Source organism: Apostichopus japonicus, chromosome 9 (genome assembly GCF_037975245.1).
Source record: "Apostichopus japonicus isolate 1M-3 chromosome 9, ASM3797524v1, whole genome shotgun sequence".
In the NCBI taxonomy this organism is placed as follows: Eukaryota; Metazoa; Echinodermata; class Holothuroidea; order Aspidochirotida; family Stichopodidae; genus Apostichopus; species Apostichopus japonicus.
Genome location: NC_092569.1, coordinates 29587359 through 29609490, shown reverse-complemented (window position 1 = coordinate 29609490; position 22132 = coordinate 29587359). Strand labels below are relative to the sequence as shown.

General features: G+C 35.1%; 1 protein-coding gene across 7 annotated transcripts; it reads left to right on the top strand.

Annotated features, from left to right (window-relative positions):
* The first annotated feature begins 2128 nt into the window (after positions 1-2128).
* On the top strand, positions 2129-22132 carry LOC139974285 (uncharacterized). Of its 7 annotated transcripts, XM_071981305.1 has the most exons (14): positions 2129-2240; positions 10405-10435; positions 11073-11245; positions 11605-11869; positions 13450-13661; positions 14089-14298; positions 14878-15087; positions 15664-15873; positions 16454-16663; positions 17240-17449; positions 18025-18234; positions 18819-19124; positions 19600-19861; positions 21488-22132. In XM_071981305.1, exons 1-14 carry the CDS (start codon positions 2175-2177, stop codon positions 21817-21819), a joined length of 2907 nt encoding a protein of 968 aa, XP_071837406.1. In that variant the 5' UTR covers positions 2129-2174; the 3' UTR covers positions 21820-22132. The 7 variants fall into 7 exon arrangements, with proteins under 7 accessions (XP_071837406.1, XP_071837409.1, XP_071837407.1 ...); XM_071981308.1 differs by lacking the exon at positions 14878-15087; XM_071981306.1 differs by lacking the exon at positions 15664-15873.

Genomic DNA, 22132 nt, shown 5'->3' with positions numbered 1-22132 from the left:
AACTACAATACTAAGTTAACTTGCAGAGTGTTCTGATATTCATTTCTATGGGAATTAAAAGTCTCTACCCTCTGTTACGAAATTCAATTCTAATTTTAGGCGGAGGGCCACAACATTGTGCTGACGTCTGTCCTGTGGAGGGATCTTAGCAGTGGGGTGTGGCCTAAGTGGGAGTGTCCCCTCACCTTTGAGATAATATTGTCTCGGTTAGAGTGCTTAGAAAAAAATAATGCCATCATTTCCATGATACTAAGAACCTTGAAAGTTGTGTTAATGCGTTATAAAATGCTAATCATTTGCAAGAAAATAGAGGTCAGGTTTGTTTTCCCGTGTTTCCAGTGGCTACGGCCTTGCATATATTAAATATATAAAATATTTACAAATACATGGGGGTAAGTATACGAATTTATCTACTTTCTCAGTGATCCAAACGGACATGCATGCGTTTTTTATTTAGACAATCCAGCTTCATACGACTCGCGCAACTTTGACTAGAAGTATGAATTACTGACTCAAAGTTAACTTGTTGAAAGAAATCTATATGCTTAGTGGGTCTATAGCTAAAGAGAGAAACCTTCTGATAAGCACTCCAAGCAGTGCTGTAAAATCAAGTAGCCTATCCAGTATCATATATGAGTGCTATTTATTTCTCTTTTGGCTGTTTTCTTTGCCGTCCAAGTTATCGTCCCCCCCCCCAAAAAATGTTTTGTGTGTGTGGGAGGGGCAACTATCCTTCCACCTCTGGCTACGCCACTGTCAGCGAAGTAACAAAATGCTGTAGGCATGCTGGCACTCATTTTATAATTCATCCAAAAACCTGACTGACAGAATTTATCCGTTGGCTAAAACTGAACCAACGCTCAGACCCCTGATAACCGTAGGCTACGCTTAAATGAACCGCCTATAGCTACAACTATAACGTAGCTCTACGCCTAAAAAGAAGCTCTAGCTACTCCCCTGCTGATTAATATAAATTACTTTCATTAAAAGAGAGGTTTTTATCTGATATCAAAGTAACTATTCAAAAGATATTAAAATCTCTTTGATTCAATATCTTATATATATATATATATATATATATATATATATATATATATATATATATATATATATATATATATATATATATATATATGACGAAAAGCTTTTCTTCACAATTTACAGCCAGTATGGATGCCAATCTTGCCGTCTATAAAATAATTGAGTCAAAGCCCAGCAAAACAGCTGACATGTTTATTCAATCAGATGTGAGGACACTCGATTCCGCAAACAGGGTGTGACGTAGGCATCATAAACAAGGAAGTATTTTTCATATAGCCTACCGCTTCAAATCATCGACCTTTTCCAAAATGTGTCAATTAGATATTTCTCTATATATATTGATAGTGTATAATAGATCATACAGTATATTTCACGTTATATAAGATGTATTGTACTAGTCCATGCATGTTATATAGTGCTGATTAGTAGAATCACTTCCTGTCTTTTTCATTCTTCTTTAATTTTGCCTTCCAACGTAAAAGTGTAGTAACTTAGCTAAATTAATCACTCATAAAGGGTTCTTAAAAATATCGATAAAAGCAGCTTAACCAGAACAAGCAAATCACCATTCCTTCTCTTTTCATCGGCTTGAAAGCATAGACGTCATTATTTCGACATACAACTACAAAAGACTTTAATATGAACCACACTAGATGTAACATAAAAAATAAGCGATCACCGTAATTGATATTCGTTTCAAAAACAAAATACATTTGACTATTATTGAATTACAATATCTTTGCTGTCCTTGGAACTAGATGCACGATAGTCAATAAGTATACACTAGGCGTTATGCTGTAGTTATCGGATCAAGGACAATTCAACATCATACAACCTAAGCTTACTGTACTATGTTCAAGATATAAATAGCTCTGAATACTATTAAGTTGGATTGCGCATGTCGAATAGTCATCTTTACATACAAGCCTACGGATACTACAGATGTGCAGTACATTTGTATAAGCTGTTCACCAAATTATACTTCAAATAAAATAATGGCATCTATGGACATCCATACTACTGCGGTCATTTTAATAGGGAGCTGATCACCCCTATAGAGAGACTCTGTGCCATTTGTCATCTTGCACTTCATCGAATATATTTTCGCATGTCATTTATACAAACTAGAAATCATGGAGAAGTTTTTCAAATTTTGTATGACTGTTTTGGCGGTTTGGAACTCGTTCGGAACAGAAATGGTAAGTCTCTCTTTTATTTAATATATTTTGTATTTTACCATTGAATATCTTCTGACTCTTTCTAAAGTAACATAAGTTGCGTTAGTGTGTTGATGGGCTAACTCTGTTAATATTAAATGATGTGACAAACTGAATGGTTAGCATCTTCCAAGAAATAGGAAAACAGCAATAAAAATACCAAATGATATTCAGTAAGAAGACCTTCAATTAAAATACTCAGAATTGTTAACTTCGCGATAGGAAAACAATGTTTCGATTTATAACAAAACGTCTTTAATTTGACCACATATATTGAAATAGAAAAAAAAGGTAAAATAGTTCTAATTGGTTTTCCTAAGCCTAAATACATTATTCTCTCAACTTTGCTTACGTGTAAAATATTTAGAAGAAAAGCTAATTCAAACATCTCAAACGGACTTCTTCACAAACCAATGCTTAAAACTCAATCACGTGTTGTGATATGGCTGGGAAAAGAGCAGTCTCTTTTCAAACTGTGAGTGTATCTCTCTCCACATATCCTTTAAAGAACCTTCAGTGCACAGGGTTCCCCTCCCTCCAATAGCCAACCTTACCTTTCACAGATACGTACCAATACGCTACAACACTCCTTCATTTCATATTATAAATTACTGAGCTTAAATTGACATGTAAATATATTCTAGCTCATGAATTCATATTCACTTATTTTTTTTTAGCAAAAACTAAATGCTAAACTATGCTGTTTAGTTATTTCTAGATTCATAAGTTAAAAATTTTCTTCTTGTTAAAAATCCAATAATCATATTCTCTATCGATACAGAGCGATACTCGGTACTCTATGTACGGTAAAAACGTTTCCAATGTTTTTATTTATTTGATGCCTTGCTTTTTTCATATTTGACATAAATTACAAACGAATAACTTGATATCCATCTGTATAGAGGCAATTTCCTTTGTCAGCTCTGTTATTTTGATATGATTTCCAAAACGGACACTGTATTGCTTGTTGTTGTTCAAATTATTCTTATGAATACATTAAAGCAAAATTTGCGTTGGCTAAACTAAAAGCAACACATTTCTATGTAATAATCCAACCATAAAGCTGTTTAATAAACTTCCATTTCAAATAGTCAAACAGTTGGGTCACTACTGTGAACAAAATTTTGAACGATGAGGAACATCCTTTTAAAAAAAAGAAGATATTTATAACTTTAAAAGAGTGGCAAGACCGATTCAGGTTTAATCACATTTAAAGCAATTCTCAGTTTAAATGTGATAATATTACTGTAAACTACCATTCAAACCCAACATTTGCAGCGTTACAATTTCTCAAGAGCACCTAAATGTTTACCTTCTTCACATGCTCATATCATATTACATTAATATGTATCGTTATTTAAGTAGCATTTATGTTACAAATAGTCTATAACAAAGAGTAACGATGTTTTGAAATGTATTTTTAAGACATAAATATTACGATCCGTATTTTGTACATGTACATGTTCAAGGAAACAAGGTTGAATAATATTAAAAATAACTGGTAAACACGTCAATCTCATTTAAAACTAATTTATGGAAAATAAAAAAAAGGTGACATTTAGGATATTAAATGCTGAAAATAATAAACTAAGCAGAACGAAATATCAAAGAAAAATATACTTCAACAAAGCCAGAAAAGTACAAATGCAACTTTTGTGAGCGCAACGGCTGTTTTTAGATGCTACGTTGTGGCTTTAAATTGCCTTCACGCAAAAATTATATGGTACGCGATCATGAAAATGTCTACAGCGATTGTAGTGGCTAGCTTCCAATTTTCTCTTTCCGTGTTTCTCATTTTCCTTCAGGCTTTATATTGTTAGTAATTCCCAGGAAATATTATCCCAATATTCCGCTTTCTTATCTTGATAAATACACTTGTGTTAACCGCACTTTTTAAAAGATTATTGACATAGGAGCAAAAAAATGTAAGACATGTTCATTTTTTTTTACTTGAAACGACAAAGTTTTAAAAAAAAACATCTCTTCCCGTTCTCTTCCCGTGTTTCTCATTTTCCTTCAGGCTTTATATTGTTAGTAATTCCCAGGAAATATTATCCCAATATTCCGCTTTCTTATCTTGATAAATACACTTGTGTTAACCGCACTTTTTAAAAGATTATTGACATAGGAGCAAAAAAATGTAAGACATGTTCATTTTTTTTTACTTGAAACGACAAAGTTTTAAAAAAAAACATCTCTATCGCATGCCTTTTAAATTTCAAAAACGTTGAAGTCTAGTAAGCAGTAACGATATGGTGATGGTAATGACAACTAATAGTATTGTAAGAGCATTGTTTTCTTATAGTATTGTTATTACACGATCTGTAATTGAATAAAATAGAATTAAAAAAAAACACACAAAGGCGCTTTTTAATGTCATAGGCGTTACTTCTGCGTATGGGGTTTTAATGAGAGCTTACAAATTGCCATTTTTGTAACATTTGATTTACCTTTTCGAGTCATTTGAATAATGTTAACTAATCATTAGCTTTGTACATAGTTATGTTGAGTCGTTTAAAATATTTAAGTTTCAAACCCATCTTTACACAGTACAATGTGAATTTTAAAGGTTGATAATAGTTATATGTATAAAGTCATAGTCTAAAAAAAATATTTTTCTTTACTCTTTGTGCCATCAATCCCGACATGAGGTTAGAAAAAGAAAACTGTTTAAAAACTATGTAAATGCTTTATCAAATAAATCAATTTCACGGCAGATTTGTATGTTTTCTTCCATTAAATCCCTTTTGTTACATTATAGTGTCAAGAATAAGCCATATTCTAAGACATAGTACAACTACAACTTCAGTCTATCATAAGAAACCACTAAAAGCTATATTACTAGGGCAATAATTCAGTGTACAGGCCGAGAACATTTTAACACTTTAAAAATAACCTGATTCTTATTCTTGCTGCTTATACTTAAATAATTGCACTCTTCAATTTTAAATGCAAAGTTATGTTGTTCAGGAATTCTTTAAAACATTGTTCATTGTTCTGTCTTTAGTTTTGTTATTGTTTTGTTATTGTTTTTTAACTTCCAATAAGGATTAATCTATAACAGTAAACACAACGTAGAGAATAATTAGTACAACATAATTGGAACGAGAGCTTTCTCAACAAAATGTACATTGCATTTGATTTTTATAGACATTTATCTTGTTCAATCATAGTCAAAATAAAATTTGTAGTAGAATGTTTCTTTATTCATTGTGACACCAATCCAGAAAAAAGTAAGAAAAGAAAACTGTTTAAAAACAATGTAATGTCTTATCAAATAAATCAATTTCACGGAAGATTTGTATGTTTTCTTCCATTAAATCCCTTTTGTTGTATTATAGTGTCAGGTATAAGCCATATTCTGGACAAAGTAAAACTACAATTTCACCCTTTCATAAGAAAATCACTAGAGGCCATATTCCTAGGGGAATAACTCAGTGTAGCTGCAGAGAACATTTCTAACACTTTAAAACTAACATGATTGTTTTTTTTTTCTGGTTGCTTGTACTTAAATAATTATACTCTATTATTTTACTTGCAAAGTTAGGTTGATCAGGAATTCTTTAAAACATGGTTTCTTGTTCTGTCTTTAGTTTTTTTTAAGCTCAAGTTAGGATAAATCTGTAAACTGTAAATTAAATTTCATTTTTATAGAAAAAAATACTTTTGACATAATCCAATTCACCAACATTTTAATGACAATCCAAAGTGATTTTTTTGTCAAATTTTGAAATATTACAGGCTATTCACCGTCTAAAGGATTAAATAATTGATGCATATATTAGCAACATCTGTGCGAAATAGTTCATTTAGTGGCAATGTATAATCTGGAAATAAACTGATACGAGAAAGACATATATTAATGTCCTCTATTTAAACCTCTCATATCACGGGTAGTTTACCCCATTTTCACATAAAATGCTCCATGAAGTCGTGCCAATCATGAAACCTTCCTTGTGACTGACTAACTAGGTAATGTTTAATAGTCTCAATTTGAATACAGAAATTAAATGTAAAACTAACGCGAAGATATGCTCATGTATTTCGTCGTTCATAGTTAATGACCAGATTTACTACTGAAAATGTACTCTATCTCTATAACATGTATACGATGGTAGTAGTCACCGATCCCCACCCACACTCTCCCTCTTCCCTGTCCTCCATCACTCCCTCCTTCCCACAAGACTCACACCTTCCCTTTATGTGGCTGGTCGGTGTAGTAAAGAACTTAATTTTTCGTTTGTCGTTTAACAGTTTAACAGTAACATGTAAGTTGTAATGTAGTTCAGTATACAAAAGTGAACTCTCCCAATACTTAAAATAGACATTGATGATAGACTTGTAAAAATTAAACATCAAATATATCACACTGTATTTAAATGTCTCTTTTCTAACATGTTGGAAAAACTGGAAAGTATTGTCGAAATACCTTTAACTTCACCATGTATGGTAATAAGTTGAGAGATATCAAAATTAATCCCTCCAAATGATATGTTCTGGCAATAGTTCGCACGAGCATTTTATACAGGGAAAATACGGCATGTGATATTTAGCAATCTGTGATAATAAATACAATGTTGTGTACAGATACAGCAGTAACGTCTCAAACAGTGTAAGTCGTTGCTTCCTGAATAACATATTCGACGATAACAATATATCTCCCCGGCCCCACCCTCCCCTTTACGCTTCAATCTCTTTGTAGAGATTGTATGATATTGTGTACTTTACTCTTTTTGGCAACAGCAAAGTATAACATGTACTACTAAATAGCTCAAATCAATCCACGTAATGATTTCGATTTTGTAGATTTGATAATTTATAACTTTAGGTAAATATGATACCATAGTCTTGTATCTAAAGGCCAAACTCTTCTAGAAGGATACTAAATTGTGCCAAAAAGTAACCCTTGACCTGTTCGACGTGTTAAAACTATTGACAAGATGACCCATGAGAAAACATTGTTTTCAAGAATTTTCACAAATTTGATGGAGAAGAAAACATCAGAAAACTGTTTAACTTTCAGGAATGATTTACAGCTTGTTTTTTTTCTGGTTATTCAGAGAATTGTCTAAATTCACTTCATGTACTGGAAATGGTATACATTATGTTTTTGTATTGACAGATGACATCGTCATTTCATAAAATTTGAATTGTAATATGCTCGGCTGTTCTAACCTGTCTATATTGGTATTATTCGGAATTAGCAAACAAGAAAAATGTATTTTTTTAAGCTGCTTCCGACCCTTCTCTACTGTTACGAGAGAATGTCACACTATGTAATGTTATCATCATGTTATAGATGATACAATTTTAATGTTAAATCTTTATTCTTCTTTCTATACCACGTGGATTTGTTGAGTTAGCTTTTAATATTGTTGTCTCACATTTTTAGTTAGTTTGTGAAAGTGTTACCATTTGAAGAATTAAAAATTTCTAACATTGTAACAAACTAGGCCTATGTCTGCTAAGAAGTAGCATAAGGCATAAGTCAGTCATTCTTCATCTTAAGGTCTATATTTTCAGTACCAAGCGTCAAAACAAGACCTTAAGTTGTAATGAATTTATTCATAAGATCGCGTTTGCATTAAAGGTGGAGAACTATATTTTTCGTCATAACAAAAAGAATAATAAGAATAACATTAATTTCGAGGAACTCAAGGATGCTTGCTCCTCATTAATAAAAACCTCAAATATTTAATTTTTCGCAATTTCCACATCCTCAATTGTTATAATTTGCTGTTATTTGTTGTAATATTTTCTAGTAAGTCTGGAATTCTTCTTGTGGTTATTCTTCTACTTGTTCTTATCATAGTAATTTGTTTTCTATCCGCCATGTTGGTCGTTATTATACTGCATGGTGTTGCTCAATTTCATTGTTATTTAACTTTTGCTATTTTTGAATGGATACGTTATTTGTATATTTGTATATTAATGTATAGTTCAAATAAACGGAGGAAGAAAAAAAAAAGCATAAGGCATAAGTGATTGACATCGTTATTTTGCCTATGACTTATACCTTACGAACAAAACTATGGATAAAACTGCTCAAAATATTTCTAATCAAAACTAGTGTTGCGCCGATAATAGTTTGTGATATCGGCGGCATATCGGTATCGGTAAAATTAAGGCCCAATGCCGATAACGGCAAACCGATATTGAACTTCTTTTTCCACAGCAAAGCCACTTCTTGTTTTTGCAATGTTTTATTAATTTGTCCTCAACAATTTTAGCTTCAGTTTCGATTTCGATTCATAGCCAGCGGCCAATATGCCGATCAGCTAGTCAAACAAGCAGTTCTGATTAATATTCACTGATATAAACGGACCAGTCAGGCCACTTAACGCTACGTATAGCCTACAAAACAGTCTTTGTCGCGCTTAAAAATTAACTTCCCTGTTTTGCCCTTGCAAATATTCTTGGCAAGAGTCCAAGAAACATTTTGCACAAGCAAAGTTGTAAATATGGCATATTCAGACCTACGAAAAATGCACCGGGGTAAAACACAATGTAAGAAGTAACTTATCGGACTATATGTATATGACTTGTAGTAGCCTATCACCCTAACTTGCACAGTGCTTCTGAGCAATCAGCTGAGAATAAAAGTTATATCACGTGGAAACCCCCTACTAAATCATTATGTACCTTTTAAAAGCTGCAAAGAGTACCATGTATGCATTTTGTCAAACAGCAATGGCTAATGAAAAGATTGTATTTTGAGAATCAAGTTTGCTTATCACAATTTGTTGCCGACTGGTTTACGAAATATTTCAAACACGAAGCACCTGCTAAGTTTTGCTAGGCTTAGTTGTTAGTATAGCCGGCTAATGGAAGGACATAATTGTGTACGGAAATTAGAAAATCGAAGAACAAGTTTTCGTTTTCGTTCTGTTAAACACAAGGAGTAGTTAAAGTTCTAAGCCGGGATATGCTCATCTCTTTTCTACATTAAATGAGCTTATTCTTCACACGATGTCACTTTTGCTAAGAAATTCGTGGCTGCATTTGAAGGCAGTTTGTATAAGACTTGCAGCCTAAGTGTTGAACATAGTTGGTCAAACAGAGTAACGAATAGTGCATCAGAAGAAACAGGAAGGATAGGCTTGTGTTTTACACACAAAAATGAAAGCACACAATTTCATACATATCAACTAATTGGTGGGAAATATAATCGTTTATTAAGGATAGGAAACAGGTTATAGAATATGCCCTTTTTTCTGCAAATGAGAGTTAAACTAGCTGTTACTGCGTTTGTGATGTGAAAACGACAATAACTTAGGACTGACGATTATAATTATGATACTGTATGTATTAAAGCAAGACTTAACTTGTAGTTTGACCATCATTATTGCTGTTTAAAATATCGGTATATGGGCCGATATTGGGATTGTAATATCGGATATCGGCCAAAACCGATATTCAGGATATCTGCACAACACTAGAAAGAAGCTTATCAAATAGAATCTTAGCTGAGCTTCTACAGCGCTGCTTCACTTGTTTATTTAGTACGATATATTAGTATATGTCTATGCACTTACCTTACAAGTGAAATGACACCTTTTAAATCTCAGTGTTTCACGTGCACGGTAAGTATCAAGAAACAGTAATTGTATTCCACAAAGAATAGCTAGCTGATGATCCATACCCGTTACGATGGACTGTCAAACACAAATGCGTTACAACTCATGTCTGAAATGTTCTTATGTCAAAATATATTATGAACAAAGAACATCTGTCTACATTAAGCAACACAGCAGTTTATTCAAGCAGCCGGCTATTGCCTTTGTTCTCTCGCCTTAGCTTGCATATCATGTACGAGAGTGGCTGTAAAAAGCGGAAAATGCCAATCTAATGCTTTCTGGAAGAAAGTTGTACTCTGTAAGTGATCATTGACCTGTAAATCAGATATGGAATATAGAAAAAACAAACAAATCATATAAAGTGGTGATCAGGAGAATTTACCAAAGTTTAAATCGACTTCACTTGTTTAAATGTAACATTTTTTGGGACCAGTTCTCGAAATGCTCCTCCTTTCCCTCGAACTGGTTCATTATACATTAACATTAGATTTAATCTGATCCTGCTTAGTGTTGACTGCAATACTCTGTATGTCTTGTAATGTATTCAGAAAATGTTTATTATTACACAGGTAATCGTCAGTGCCGAGGGAAGATCTTCAGGTAGGTGTAATTGCAATGTAATATGATTTACGTTATAATAAGAAGCAACCTCTGTAAGTTATATCACCTATGTATTATAAACGTTAACACATCAGTTGGACAAATTGAAAGGCTGTGAATGTTCAATGTTATTTAGTGGTCGCTCTAGACTTTTTGTTTTTCAATCGTGCCACAATTTCCTTACATATATTATAACATTGATTTCCTCTGAGTCGTATATTTTGATCAAGTCCTACGTTCTACATCTATTTTTGTTCAGGTAAGTTAAATCGAATTTGACTTTTTTTTCATAAATCTTTTGATCAAACTTGGATATGATCGACAACTACGAAAACTTGATGAAATATAAATTCAATTAACATGGTCTCTAAATTTACATTGCAGACTGAGAACCAATGCTTCAAAGCAGTTACATATATGAATTAAATGACGATTACTGTATTTAATTTAGTCGCTATATCTTCCTCTATATGGTAGTTGAATAATAATTGGTATAAAGACTGACCTAGTATCTTACTCTCATAGTAACTAATCCATTTCTATAACAATTGACGTATAATCAAATGCGATATTTCCATTAATTGAACTGATTTTTCAATTGCAATAATATATTTACTTTGTTTTCCTTTTCATAAAGGTATATCATACTTTGTTTTTCAACAACCAGCGTATCCGAGGGATTGTAAAGAAGTATCGAATACCTGTTCCTCTACCCACAATACATCTGGAGTGTACCTTATTAAACCAGATGGCTATCCGGAACCATTTGAGGCTTACTGTAAAAATGATCTTGATAGTGGTGGATGGACGGTATGGGTGTTTACTTGATATCTCCTTTTCAACTTTCACTAGTTTTGTACAAATGTATTCAATTTTGCATAGACGAATATATAGCGATTTAATACAAAATCGTTATTTCATAATTTTGATATTTTTATCGAAACAAAATTTGAATCAATTATTTTATATATTTTGAAATTAAGTACAGTGTGGTTCATCTTCTAAGAAAACTGTAAACCTCTAGCCCACACTACGAAGTAAAATTAGGAATTATAAGTTCTTTTTTCTCTGTTTTAACTGTTAGCAACTAATCGCATTGCATGAAGGAAAGAATAATAAATATTTAATAACGTCCTAGTCAAAGCTTACTTCTTTGATATTCGTTGTAGGTATTACAGCGACGAAGATCGGATTCTGTAAATTTTAATAGAAATTGGAAAGACTTCAGAAATGGCTTTGGCTTTCTTGGAAGTGAGTTTTGGATCGGAAATGAGAAAATTGCCTTCTTAACAAATCAAAAGCGGTACCAACTGCGAATGGACTTTGAGAACGTTGCTGGAGATACTTACTATGTTACATACGACAAGTTTCGAATCTCAGATGAATGGGGGAAATATTATATCTCTAGTTTAGGTACATTCGTAAAATCAGATGGTAAGTGTCTTTTACATTCTTAATAATTATAAAGCCAAAATTTAAAAATATCGTAATCGTTTATTAAATTTAAAATGTAAACATGTTTAAACTGGAAGGTTTATTCTGAGAACGAATGGATCTTTTGTAACTAAAGTATGTCAAGTATGTTTTCTTAGTTTAAAAAAACTGGTACATTACATATACAACGAGAATACATAAAGTATACCAGCGAGACAACGGCGCTACAATATATAGTAGCAATTACAACATGATATAAATACGAGTTTGAGTACCTGCACTTAGTTAAAATGCTTAATCTTGCATTACAGGGATGTAAGTGCAGCCAAAAAAAAAAACCGGAAAACTATTCGGAGACCCCGGGTGAATGCCGTCCTAACACATCCTACTCCTAGCTCTGACTACTTACACACTATCGTTATGTTAGGCTAGCTCAGAAGTATTAGCGCTAACACATCTTACCCCTAGTTCTTACTACTTACACACTATCGTTATGTTAGGCTAGCTCAAAGTTACGAATACGTCGCAGCGAACTACGGAATAAAAAACAGTCTCACATTTGAATGCGATCACAAATATCGACTTTCATATGCGTATCCCGTAGATTTCCGCCGCTCACAAATATCACAAGCATTAATTCCGAAAGTTATGTCGAGCACCAGCAGTTACGAAGATATTAATTAGCAGTCCAATCAACGTGAATTAGGCAAGGTTTTTCAACGACAGAAATGAGCTATGGCGATTTGAAGTTCGCACGTACGCAACGATATTCACATGGCACAATGTTGTACAGTGCAATGCGATGATGCGAAACAGGAATGGTATTTTGATTGATCGATGAGTGAAAGTTGAAGTTAGCTTGCTGCAACGGGCCAGGCATTTTTGCCGCGTTGTGTCTTTGATATTCGAACAATTTTGTGGAACTTTATTGGAATTAAAAAAAAACGGATTTCCGTAAAAGTACGGAAGACTTACATCCCTGGAAAAAAAACCGGATTTCCGTAAAATACGGAAGACTTACATCCCTGCGTATTTATACTAGATTCCAAAATGCATCCGTTAGCTGAAGTGTGAATACACACTCACTGTAAGACTGATTCGTACTCAACACTTATCTTGGCTCTGAACAAGAAACAGTATCTAACGTTTGGACAACAGGACGTTGACACATTAAAATCGGTTACGTTTCCCAGTTTGATCAGAAGAACCAACGCAAAAGAAATTCGATGTTGTTATGAACTATCATTGTTGTCAGAAAGCAGTTAACTAACACCGAGAGAAACTGTGAAACAGAAATAGGGTATGACTTATTTGTTTCAGACCAGTTGTGCAATAAAGGATGGGGTGTTATCTCCTAATGATGAATTTATGTTAACGTTAATGTGACTACGGAACGACCAATACATGATTTAAAATATTCTAGATTAATTCAAATTGCTTCTGAAGGTGTGTTTCTTTTTGTAACGTTCTGATTGCCAAGTACTGAAGGAATGACAAGAACTATTCTTTGCCACGTGTCTTATACTTCGTGTCTGTAACCGGTTACTATTATTGACATGTTATTCTTTCCTGTTCTCTAGGAATAATCCCTGAACGGTGTCCGGCTAATGAGATATTTAGCAATGAGACATGTGAGAGGACTTGCGATGACCCTGACACTTGCATCTCGCATACATCTCGCACAGAGACAGAGCAATGTGTTTGTGTCGGTGATTATCTGAGACAGGAAGAACAATGCATCCCTCTGAACCAATGCAACTGCTACGTTACTGACAAAGGAAGTGTATTAACGGTCAGTACGGTTATTTCAATTTAAATGATTTAGTTTTAATTAATGTTCAATAAAAGTAGAAGGAAACCGATAACTATTTAAAATTGTTGGTTATTGCATTACATTAACATTATAACCTTTATAAACCAAAAAATGCATACATACTTCTTACTACAATAATACAGTTAGAACCAATTGCACGCCTAATGTATCGAAAATATCAAATAAGTTCTTGAATGCGACATTTAACGGCTATTTTTTTTCAATGCGAATCCCTAGGCAAAATTTTTTGGAGTCGGTATCAAGACCTCATAAAACTTGCTAAAAGTTTCATACCTTTACATAAATCCATCGAGAAGAAATTTGTATTTGTCATTCGGTACATTACACTCTGACACCTGCAATTCATAATTCATTTATTAGTATTTTCACTAAATATCTATATTAGGAGGGCCAGTATTACGCTAATTCAGGATGTACGCGAAAATCAACTTGTAGAAACAACCGTCTTATAGATGAGAGTTACCGGTGTAGTGAACACGCAACCTGTGATACGAGGACCGGTGTCCGTAAATGTTACTGTAATCAAAACTACCAAGGAGACGGAATGACATGCACCCACAACTGCTTCGTTGTTGAAAAAGGAAGTGTATTAAGGGTCAGTACAATCTGTAATGAAATTTTATAAGATTTGCTTTAATTAATTCTCCATATAATTAGAAAGAATCCTTTTACTATTTAGACTTGTTGAGTATCGCAATACATTAACAAATAACCAAGTAGCGTTCGCATCGCGATTAAGCGAGACCATGGACCCACTCCCGAAGCCAGTTCAGACAAAACTGTCAGTCGAGGGATGTACTACATTTAGTCGGGAAGCATAACACTTCTCCTATACGGGTGTGCAACCCCTTCATAAACCTTACACAAAAATTTATAGATACACCTTACCACAGTCTTGCAGTATGAACTAATTGCAGGCCTAATGTATCGAAAATATCGAAATAAGTTGTTGTATGCATCATTTGACCGCTATTTTTGTTAATAACGAATTCCTACACCCCCTCCCTACTTTGGATTTGGTATCAAGACCTCATGAAACTTTCTTGAAGGATCATACCAATACCTATATCAGTCATTTTGCATTAGTCATACAACGTTAAAATACTGTACATTTCATTTTGACAACTGCAAATGCGTATATTCACTTTGCATTTTTACTAAATATCTAATTTAGGAGGGCCAGTTTCACGCTAATTCAGGATGTACACGAAAATCAACTTGTAGAAACAACCGTCTTATAGATGAGAGCTACCAGTGTAGTAGTCACGCAACCTGTGATACGAGGAACGGTGTCCGTAAATGTTACTGCGATCAAAACTACCAAGGGGACGGAGTGACGTGCACCCACAACTGCTTCGTTGTTGACAAAGGAAGTGTATTAAGGGTCAGTACGGTTATGTAATGGCATTTTAAATACTTTTCTCACACTTCATTGTCCATATAATTAGAATGATACATTTTACTACTTAAACTTGAATGGATATCGCATTACATTTAGATGTAAATGAATAGCGCTTGCATCGAGGTTGGGCAGGGGTCTAGGACCTCACTTCCGACGCCAGTCCAGACAAAACTGTCAGTCGAGGGATGTATTAAATTTGACCGGGAAACATAAGACTACTCCTACACGGGTGTGCAACCCCTGTATAAACTTTTCACAAACATTCATGGATACTTCTTACCACAGTTTTGAAGTTGGAAATAATTATCCTGCTCATGTATAGTCGCAATAAACCCTAAAATGCAACATTTGGCAGCTACCTATTTTAAGGCGAATCCCTATCCCCCCTACTTCGGAGTTGGTTTCGAGACCTCATAAAACTTTCATCCAAGTTCATACCTTTACATACATCAGTTTAGGGGAATTTTGTTTGGTCGTACAACGTTGAAATCATGTTCATTTCATTGTGACAACAGCAAATTCATAATACATTTTATTTTACTGAATATCTTACATTAGGAGGGCCAGTTTTACGCAAATTCAAGATGTACACGAAAATCAACTTGTAGGAACAACCGACTTATAGATGGTAGTTACCAGTGTAGTGAACACGCAACCTGTGATACGAGGAACGGTGTCCGTAAATGTTACTGCGATCAAAACTATCAAGGGGACGGAGTGACGTGCACCCACAACTGCTTCGTTGCTGACAAAGGAAGTGTATTAAGGGTCAGTACGGTTCTGTAATTACATTTGAAATACTTTTCTCATATTTCATGGTCCATATAATGCGAAGGAAACCTATTACTACTTAAACTTGTTGGTTATCACATTACATTTAACGATAAATGAATAGCGCTTGCATCGCAGTTGGGCAGGGGTCTGAGACCTCACTTCGGACGCCAGTCCAGACAAAACTGTCAGTCGAGGGATGTATTAAATTTGACCGGGAAGCATAAGACCACTCCTATACGGGTGTGCAACCACTTTATAAACCTTACACAAAAATTCATAAATACACCTTACCACTGTCTTGCAGTTAGAACTAATTGCAGGCCTAATGTATCGAAAATATCGAAATAAGTTGTTGAATGCATCATTTGACCGCTATTTTTCTTAATGACGAATTCCTACCCCCCCCCCCACTTTGGATTTGGCATCAAGACCTCATAAAACGTTCATGAAGGCTCATACCCATACCTATATCAGTCATTTTGCATTAGTCATACAACGTTGAAATTCCGTACATTTCATTGTGACAACTGCGAACGCGTATATTCACCTTTTTTTTACTGAATATCTAACTTAGGAGGGCCAGTTTTACGCTAATTCAGGATGTTCACGAAAATCAACTTGTAGGAACAACCGGCTTATAGATGAGAGTTACCGGTGTAGTGAATACGCAACCTGTGATACGAGGAACGGTGTCCGTAAATGTTACTGCGATCAAAACTACCATGGGGACGGAGTGACGTGCACCCACAACTGCTTCGTTGCTGAAAAAGGAAGTGTATTAAGGGTCAGTACAATCTGTAATTAAATATTATATGATTTGCTTTTAATTAATTTTCCATATAATTAGAAAGAATCCTTTTACTATTTAAACTTGTTGAGTATCGTATTACATTTACAAATAACTAAGTAGCGTTCGCATTGCGGTTAAGCGAGACCATGGACCCACTCCCGAAGCCAGTTCAAACAAAACTGTCGAGGGATGTTCTACATTTAGTCGGGAAGCATAAGACTTCTCCTTTACGGGTGTGCAACCTCTTTATAAACTTACACAAAAATTCATAGATACACCTTACCACAGTCTTGCAGTTAGAACTTATTGCAGGCCTAATGTATCGAAAATATCGAAATAAGTTGTTGTATGCATCAGTTGATGGCTAATTTTCTTAATGACGAATTCCTAGCCACCCCCCCCCCCTACTTTGGATTTGGCATCAAGACCTCATAAAACTGTCATGAAGGCTCATACCCATACCTATATCAGTCATTTTGCATTAGTCATACAACGTTGAAATTCCGCACATTTCATTGTGACAACGGCAAACGCGTATATTCACTTTTTTTTACTGAATATCTAACTTAGGAGGGCCAGTTTCACGCTAATTCAGGATGTTCACGAAAATCAACTTGTAGAAACAACCGTCTTATGGATGAGAGTTACCAGTGTAGTAGTCACGCAACCTGTGATACGAGGAGCGGTGTCCGTAAATGTTACTGCAATCAAAACTACCATGGGGACGGAGTGACGTGCACCCACAACTGCTTCGTTGCTGACAAAGGAAGTGTATTAAGGGTCAGTACGGTTCTGTAATGGCATTTTAAATACTTTTCTCACACTTCATTGTCCATATAATTAGAAGGATACCTTTTACTACTAAAACTTGTTGGTTATCGCATTACATTTAGATGTAAATGAATAGCTCTTGCATCGAGGTTGGGCAGGGGTCTGGGACCTCACTTCCGACGCCAGTCCAGACAAAACTGTCAGTCGAGGGATGTATTACATTGAGCCGGAAAACATAAGACTACTCCTATACGGGTGTGCAACCCCTTTTTAAACCTTTCACAAACATTCGTGGATACTTCTTACCACAGTCTTGCAGTTAGAAATAATTATCCTGCTCATGTATAGTCGCAATAAACCCTAAAATGCAACATTTGGCAGCTACCTATTTTAAGGCGAATCCCTATCCCCTTTACTTCGGAGTTGGTATCAAGACCTCATAAAACTTTCATCCAGGTTCATACCTTTACATACATCAGTTAAGAGGAATTTTGCTTTGGTCACCAACGTTGAAATCCTGTACATGTCATTTTGACAACAGCAAATTCATAATTCTTTTTTTTTTACTGAATATCTTAAATTAGGAGGGCCAGTTTTACGCAAATTCAAGATGTACACGAAAATCAACTTGTAGGAACAACCGGCTTACAGATGAGAGTTACCAGTGCAGTGCTCACGCAACCTGTGATACGAGGAACGGTGTCCGTAAATGTTACTGCGATCATAACTACCAAGGGGACGGAGTGACGTGCACCCACAACTGCTTCGTTGCCGACAAAGGAAGTGTATTAAGGGTCAGTACAATCTGTAGTGAAATTTTATAAGATTTGCTTTAATTAATTTTCCATATAATTAGAAAGAATCCTTTTACTACTTAAACTTGTTGGTTATCGCATTACATTAAGATGTAAATGAATAGCGCTGGCATCGCGGTTGGTTAGGGGTCTGGGACCTCACTTCCGACGCCAGTCCAGACAAAACTGTCGGTCGAGGGATGTATTAAATTTGACCGGGAAGCATAAGACCACTCCTATACGGGTGTGCAACCCCTTTATAAACCTTTCACAAACATTCATACATACTTCTTACCACAGTCTTGCATTTAGAACCAATTGCAGGCCTAATGTATCGAAAATATCGAAATAAGTTGTTGAACGCAACATTTAACGGCTATTTTTATTCATGGCGAATCCCTATAGGCCCCCTACTTTAGTGTCGGTATCAAGACCTCATAAAACTTTCATCAAGGTTCATACCTTCACCTATATCAGCCAAGGGGAAGTTTGCATTGGTCACCAACGTTGAAATCATGTACATTTCATTGCGACAACAGCAAATTCGTAATTCATTTTTTTCACCACTGAATATCTTAAATTAGGAGGGCCAGTTTTACGCAAATTCAAGATGTACACGAAAATCAACTTGTAGGAACAACCGGCTTATAGATGGTAGTTACCAGTGTAGTGCTCACGCAACCTGTGATACGAGGAACAATGACCGTAAATGTTACTGTAATAATGGCTACGGAGGGGACGGAGTGACGTGCACATTGATCCCAAAAGATTGCTACGAGCTTTATGTTTCCGGTACACGCAGTGATGGAGTTCACACTATTTACCCAGATGGTTGGCCACGCGGTATTCAGGTTTACTGTGAGATGGAAAGTAACGGAGGAGGATGGACGGTGAGTTGTGCACGAATATTTAAACCAGTTAAAGGCATTGAAAACTCGCCCCAAATCGCGTGCGGCCATCTGAAAAGTTAACTTTCCATTGCTTGCAAGTGACGTTTTGTCCGTGTCGCTACAAAATGCAGTCAGTACAGTAATGAAACGTGATACCTTGTTATCTTTAGCTGGACCTGAGATGTCCATCGCTGTATTGTTTGTACACTGAGCTGTGGGTATTGACCGCATCTGTATGTACTGACTGTACACTAGTGTCTAATTACCGATGGTAGCAAGCTGTGTGTGTGTATTTTTGGGATCGATGGTGGTGTCTAACACTTCTGTTACACCTCATTCAAAAATTAATTCAGATTACATGCATAAGACGTTTCTTTTTGCGCGAGTCTTTACACCCTTTAGCGAGAGTGTGGAAGACACATTACAATTTCTCACTTACTCCTGTCACATGTAAATTTCTTTTTATATTTCATAGGTCATTCAGCGACGATCAAGCGCCGCTGTTGATTTTTATCGTACCTGGGCTGAGTATAAAAACGGATTTGAAAATCCTAGTCGTGATCATTGGCTCGGTAATGATTACATACACGCAATTACCAACCAAAAAACATACAGTCTCCGGATAGACCTCACCGATTCAAGAGGGTCGTCGTTTTACGCCCTCTATTCCTCCTTTAGCATAAGTGACGAGGCGGACAAATATCGACTATCAATTGGATCATATAGTGGAAATGCAGGTTAGCATCTCTGTATTTTATTGGTATCATTATTTGCAATTTATTAGTTACATGCATTCTGAAAAAAAATAACTATGGCGTTCTCTACGTTCATCATATGTTTACAGTAAAAGCATATCTGCATGTTTTAACACCTGATCTAACAGATGTTTGTTGACAAACAATTCATTAAAATATGGGAAGGAATATCCACGTATATATCTAGTAGTTGTTAAATGATAACTCACGCAACATGGTAGTTAAACGTTATAGGTAGGTAGAAAAATATAGCCATGAGTGAGAGAGCATTTCTCCTGTCTCCTTATCAATGGAACCTCATATTGAACCTGAAATATACTTTATATCCTAATCTTCATATTTACACTATCCCTCAACCATTTCTCCCGTAACTTATGTCTAGCTGCGATACCTAAAAATCATAAAAAAAAACTAGTAAATACGCTACACTGAGCATTTCATTTCTTAACTTTTTCACATTGAACATCAATCTTATAGAAAATAATAAAATGAGAAACATATTAAATATATATATACATATACATATTGCTTGAAAACTTCGATCAACTTTTTATGTTTAAATTTTTGACAAAGTAAGTGAGAAGTTGCCTTAATGTAGCCACGCAGGGACATATTCATATCTTTAAACAGTCATTTGTGATCATTCTGAGTGACAGTGCTAACAAAAGAAGGTCATTGCCTCTCTAAAATTTGAATTTCACGGTTTGTGTGGACATAGACACAATATGGTGATGTACTGATGACACCATTATCAAATACACAAGATACAAGCATGTGTTTTGTAAACACATTAGCAAGCATAATATAAACCAAACAAAATAAACATAAATAGCCAATAACGTAACAAGAATGTTATAAACCACAACTTAGCCTACTGTGTGATAGTCAGTACGAAAACCGCGACGTAGACAGGAAGAAGTTGCATAGCTCGCATAAATATTGATGGAATGTAGCTTTGAAACGTTCTAGGTTGATTCATCGCTATGAATGAATTGTTTTAACTATAGACCACAGAATGCAGCATTTTTCATATTTTCCGTTGTTGAGTATAGGAAAAATATTTAACTTTTGAGAATTTGGAAAATAATACTGAAAGAAATGTTACTGCATCGGGCACTAAACGCTGAATGATGAAATTACTATTGAATTAATGAGCAGATGAAAATTAACAAGCACAACAGACAAATTCCCAATATGCCGTCTCCAATTTTGAATAAAGTTTTGGAAATTTAGAACATTATAGTGATTGCTAATGAGTGCCAAATACAATAATATTCATAACATCTTACTGCTAGTTATCGTTGATATTCGTAATTAACAAATGTTTGCAGGGGACGAAATTTACTACATACACGTAGACAAACCTGTTATTGAAGGCCTTGAGAGACTTTGGCAAAGCAAATATAAGGTGATTTTTTGTTCTCTGCGTATAATATACCGATGTGGTAACACCCTTTAGTTAATACAGCTGAACTGACAACATTTTGTATTGCTTTAAGAAATAACAGGTTACTAGAAAAGAGTTAATATTAACAATTAGTAATATAAATTACGGAACGATAGAGTGCTCGTTTTGTATGAAGTTTGTCTTCTTTCTCGAATCCGTAGGTGTTGATTCTATGTCGCGTTGCAACAACAAACCATTCAGCACACGTGATCGGGATAATGATCGGGAGGATTCATATCAATGCGCTGAGAAGCATCGAGGAGCCTGGTGGTTCAGTAACCATTATGCTTTTATGTATAGTTATTCTTATTGTCGTAAATGGGTATCTTATTGTGATCACTTCCCTGCTGAAAACGGTTGTGCTAATTGCACTGATGCTCACCTCAACGGAGACTACGACGGCTCAACTCGAGGAACGAACATATACTGGCGTGATCTTAGTGGATACGACTGCGGCTTACAATACACAGATATGAAAATACGGCCGGTGTAGAGATAAACAAAAAACTAATTGCGGAGTGATCTTTACTAACAGAGTGTAGAAAAACAAAACTGAGGCATTTCAAAACAACTGAATTCTTCTCTACCGAATGTTGCACGGGTCATTATGTAATATTTCTTTAATCATGGAAAAGTGCTTTCGTCTCTGTTCGAAATCGACAGAAAGGACAGAAATGAATCGACCTAGTAATACGGCAACATTAAGATATCTCTATGTGACAACGCCTTTTAAGTATGTCATGTCATTAAGAATAATGATAGAATTGCAATCATGAGAAACTAATTTCCGAATACAATGAACAAAG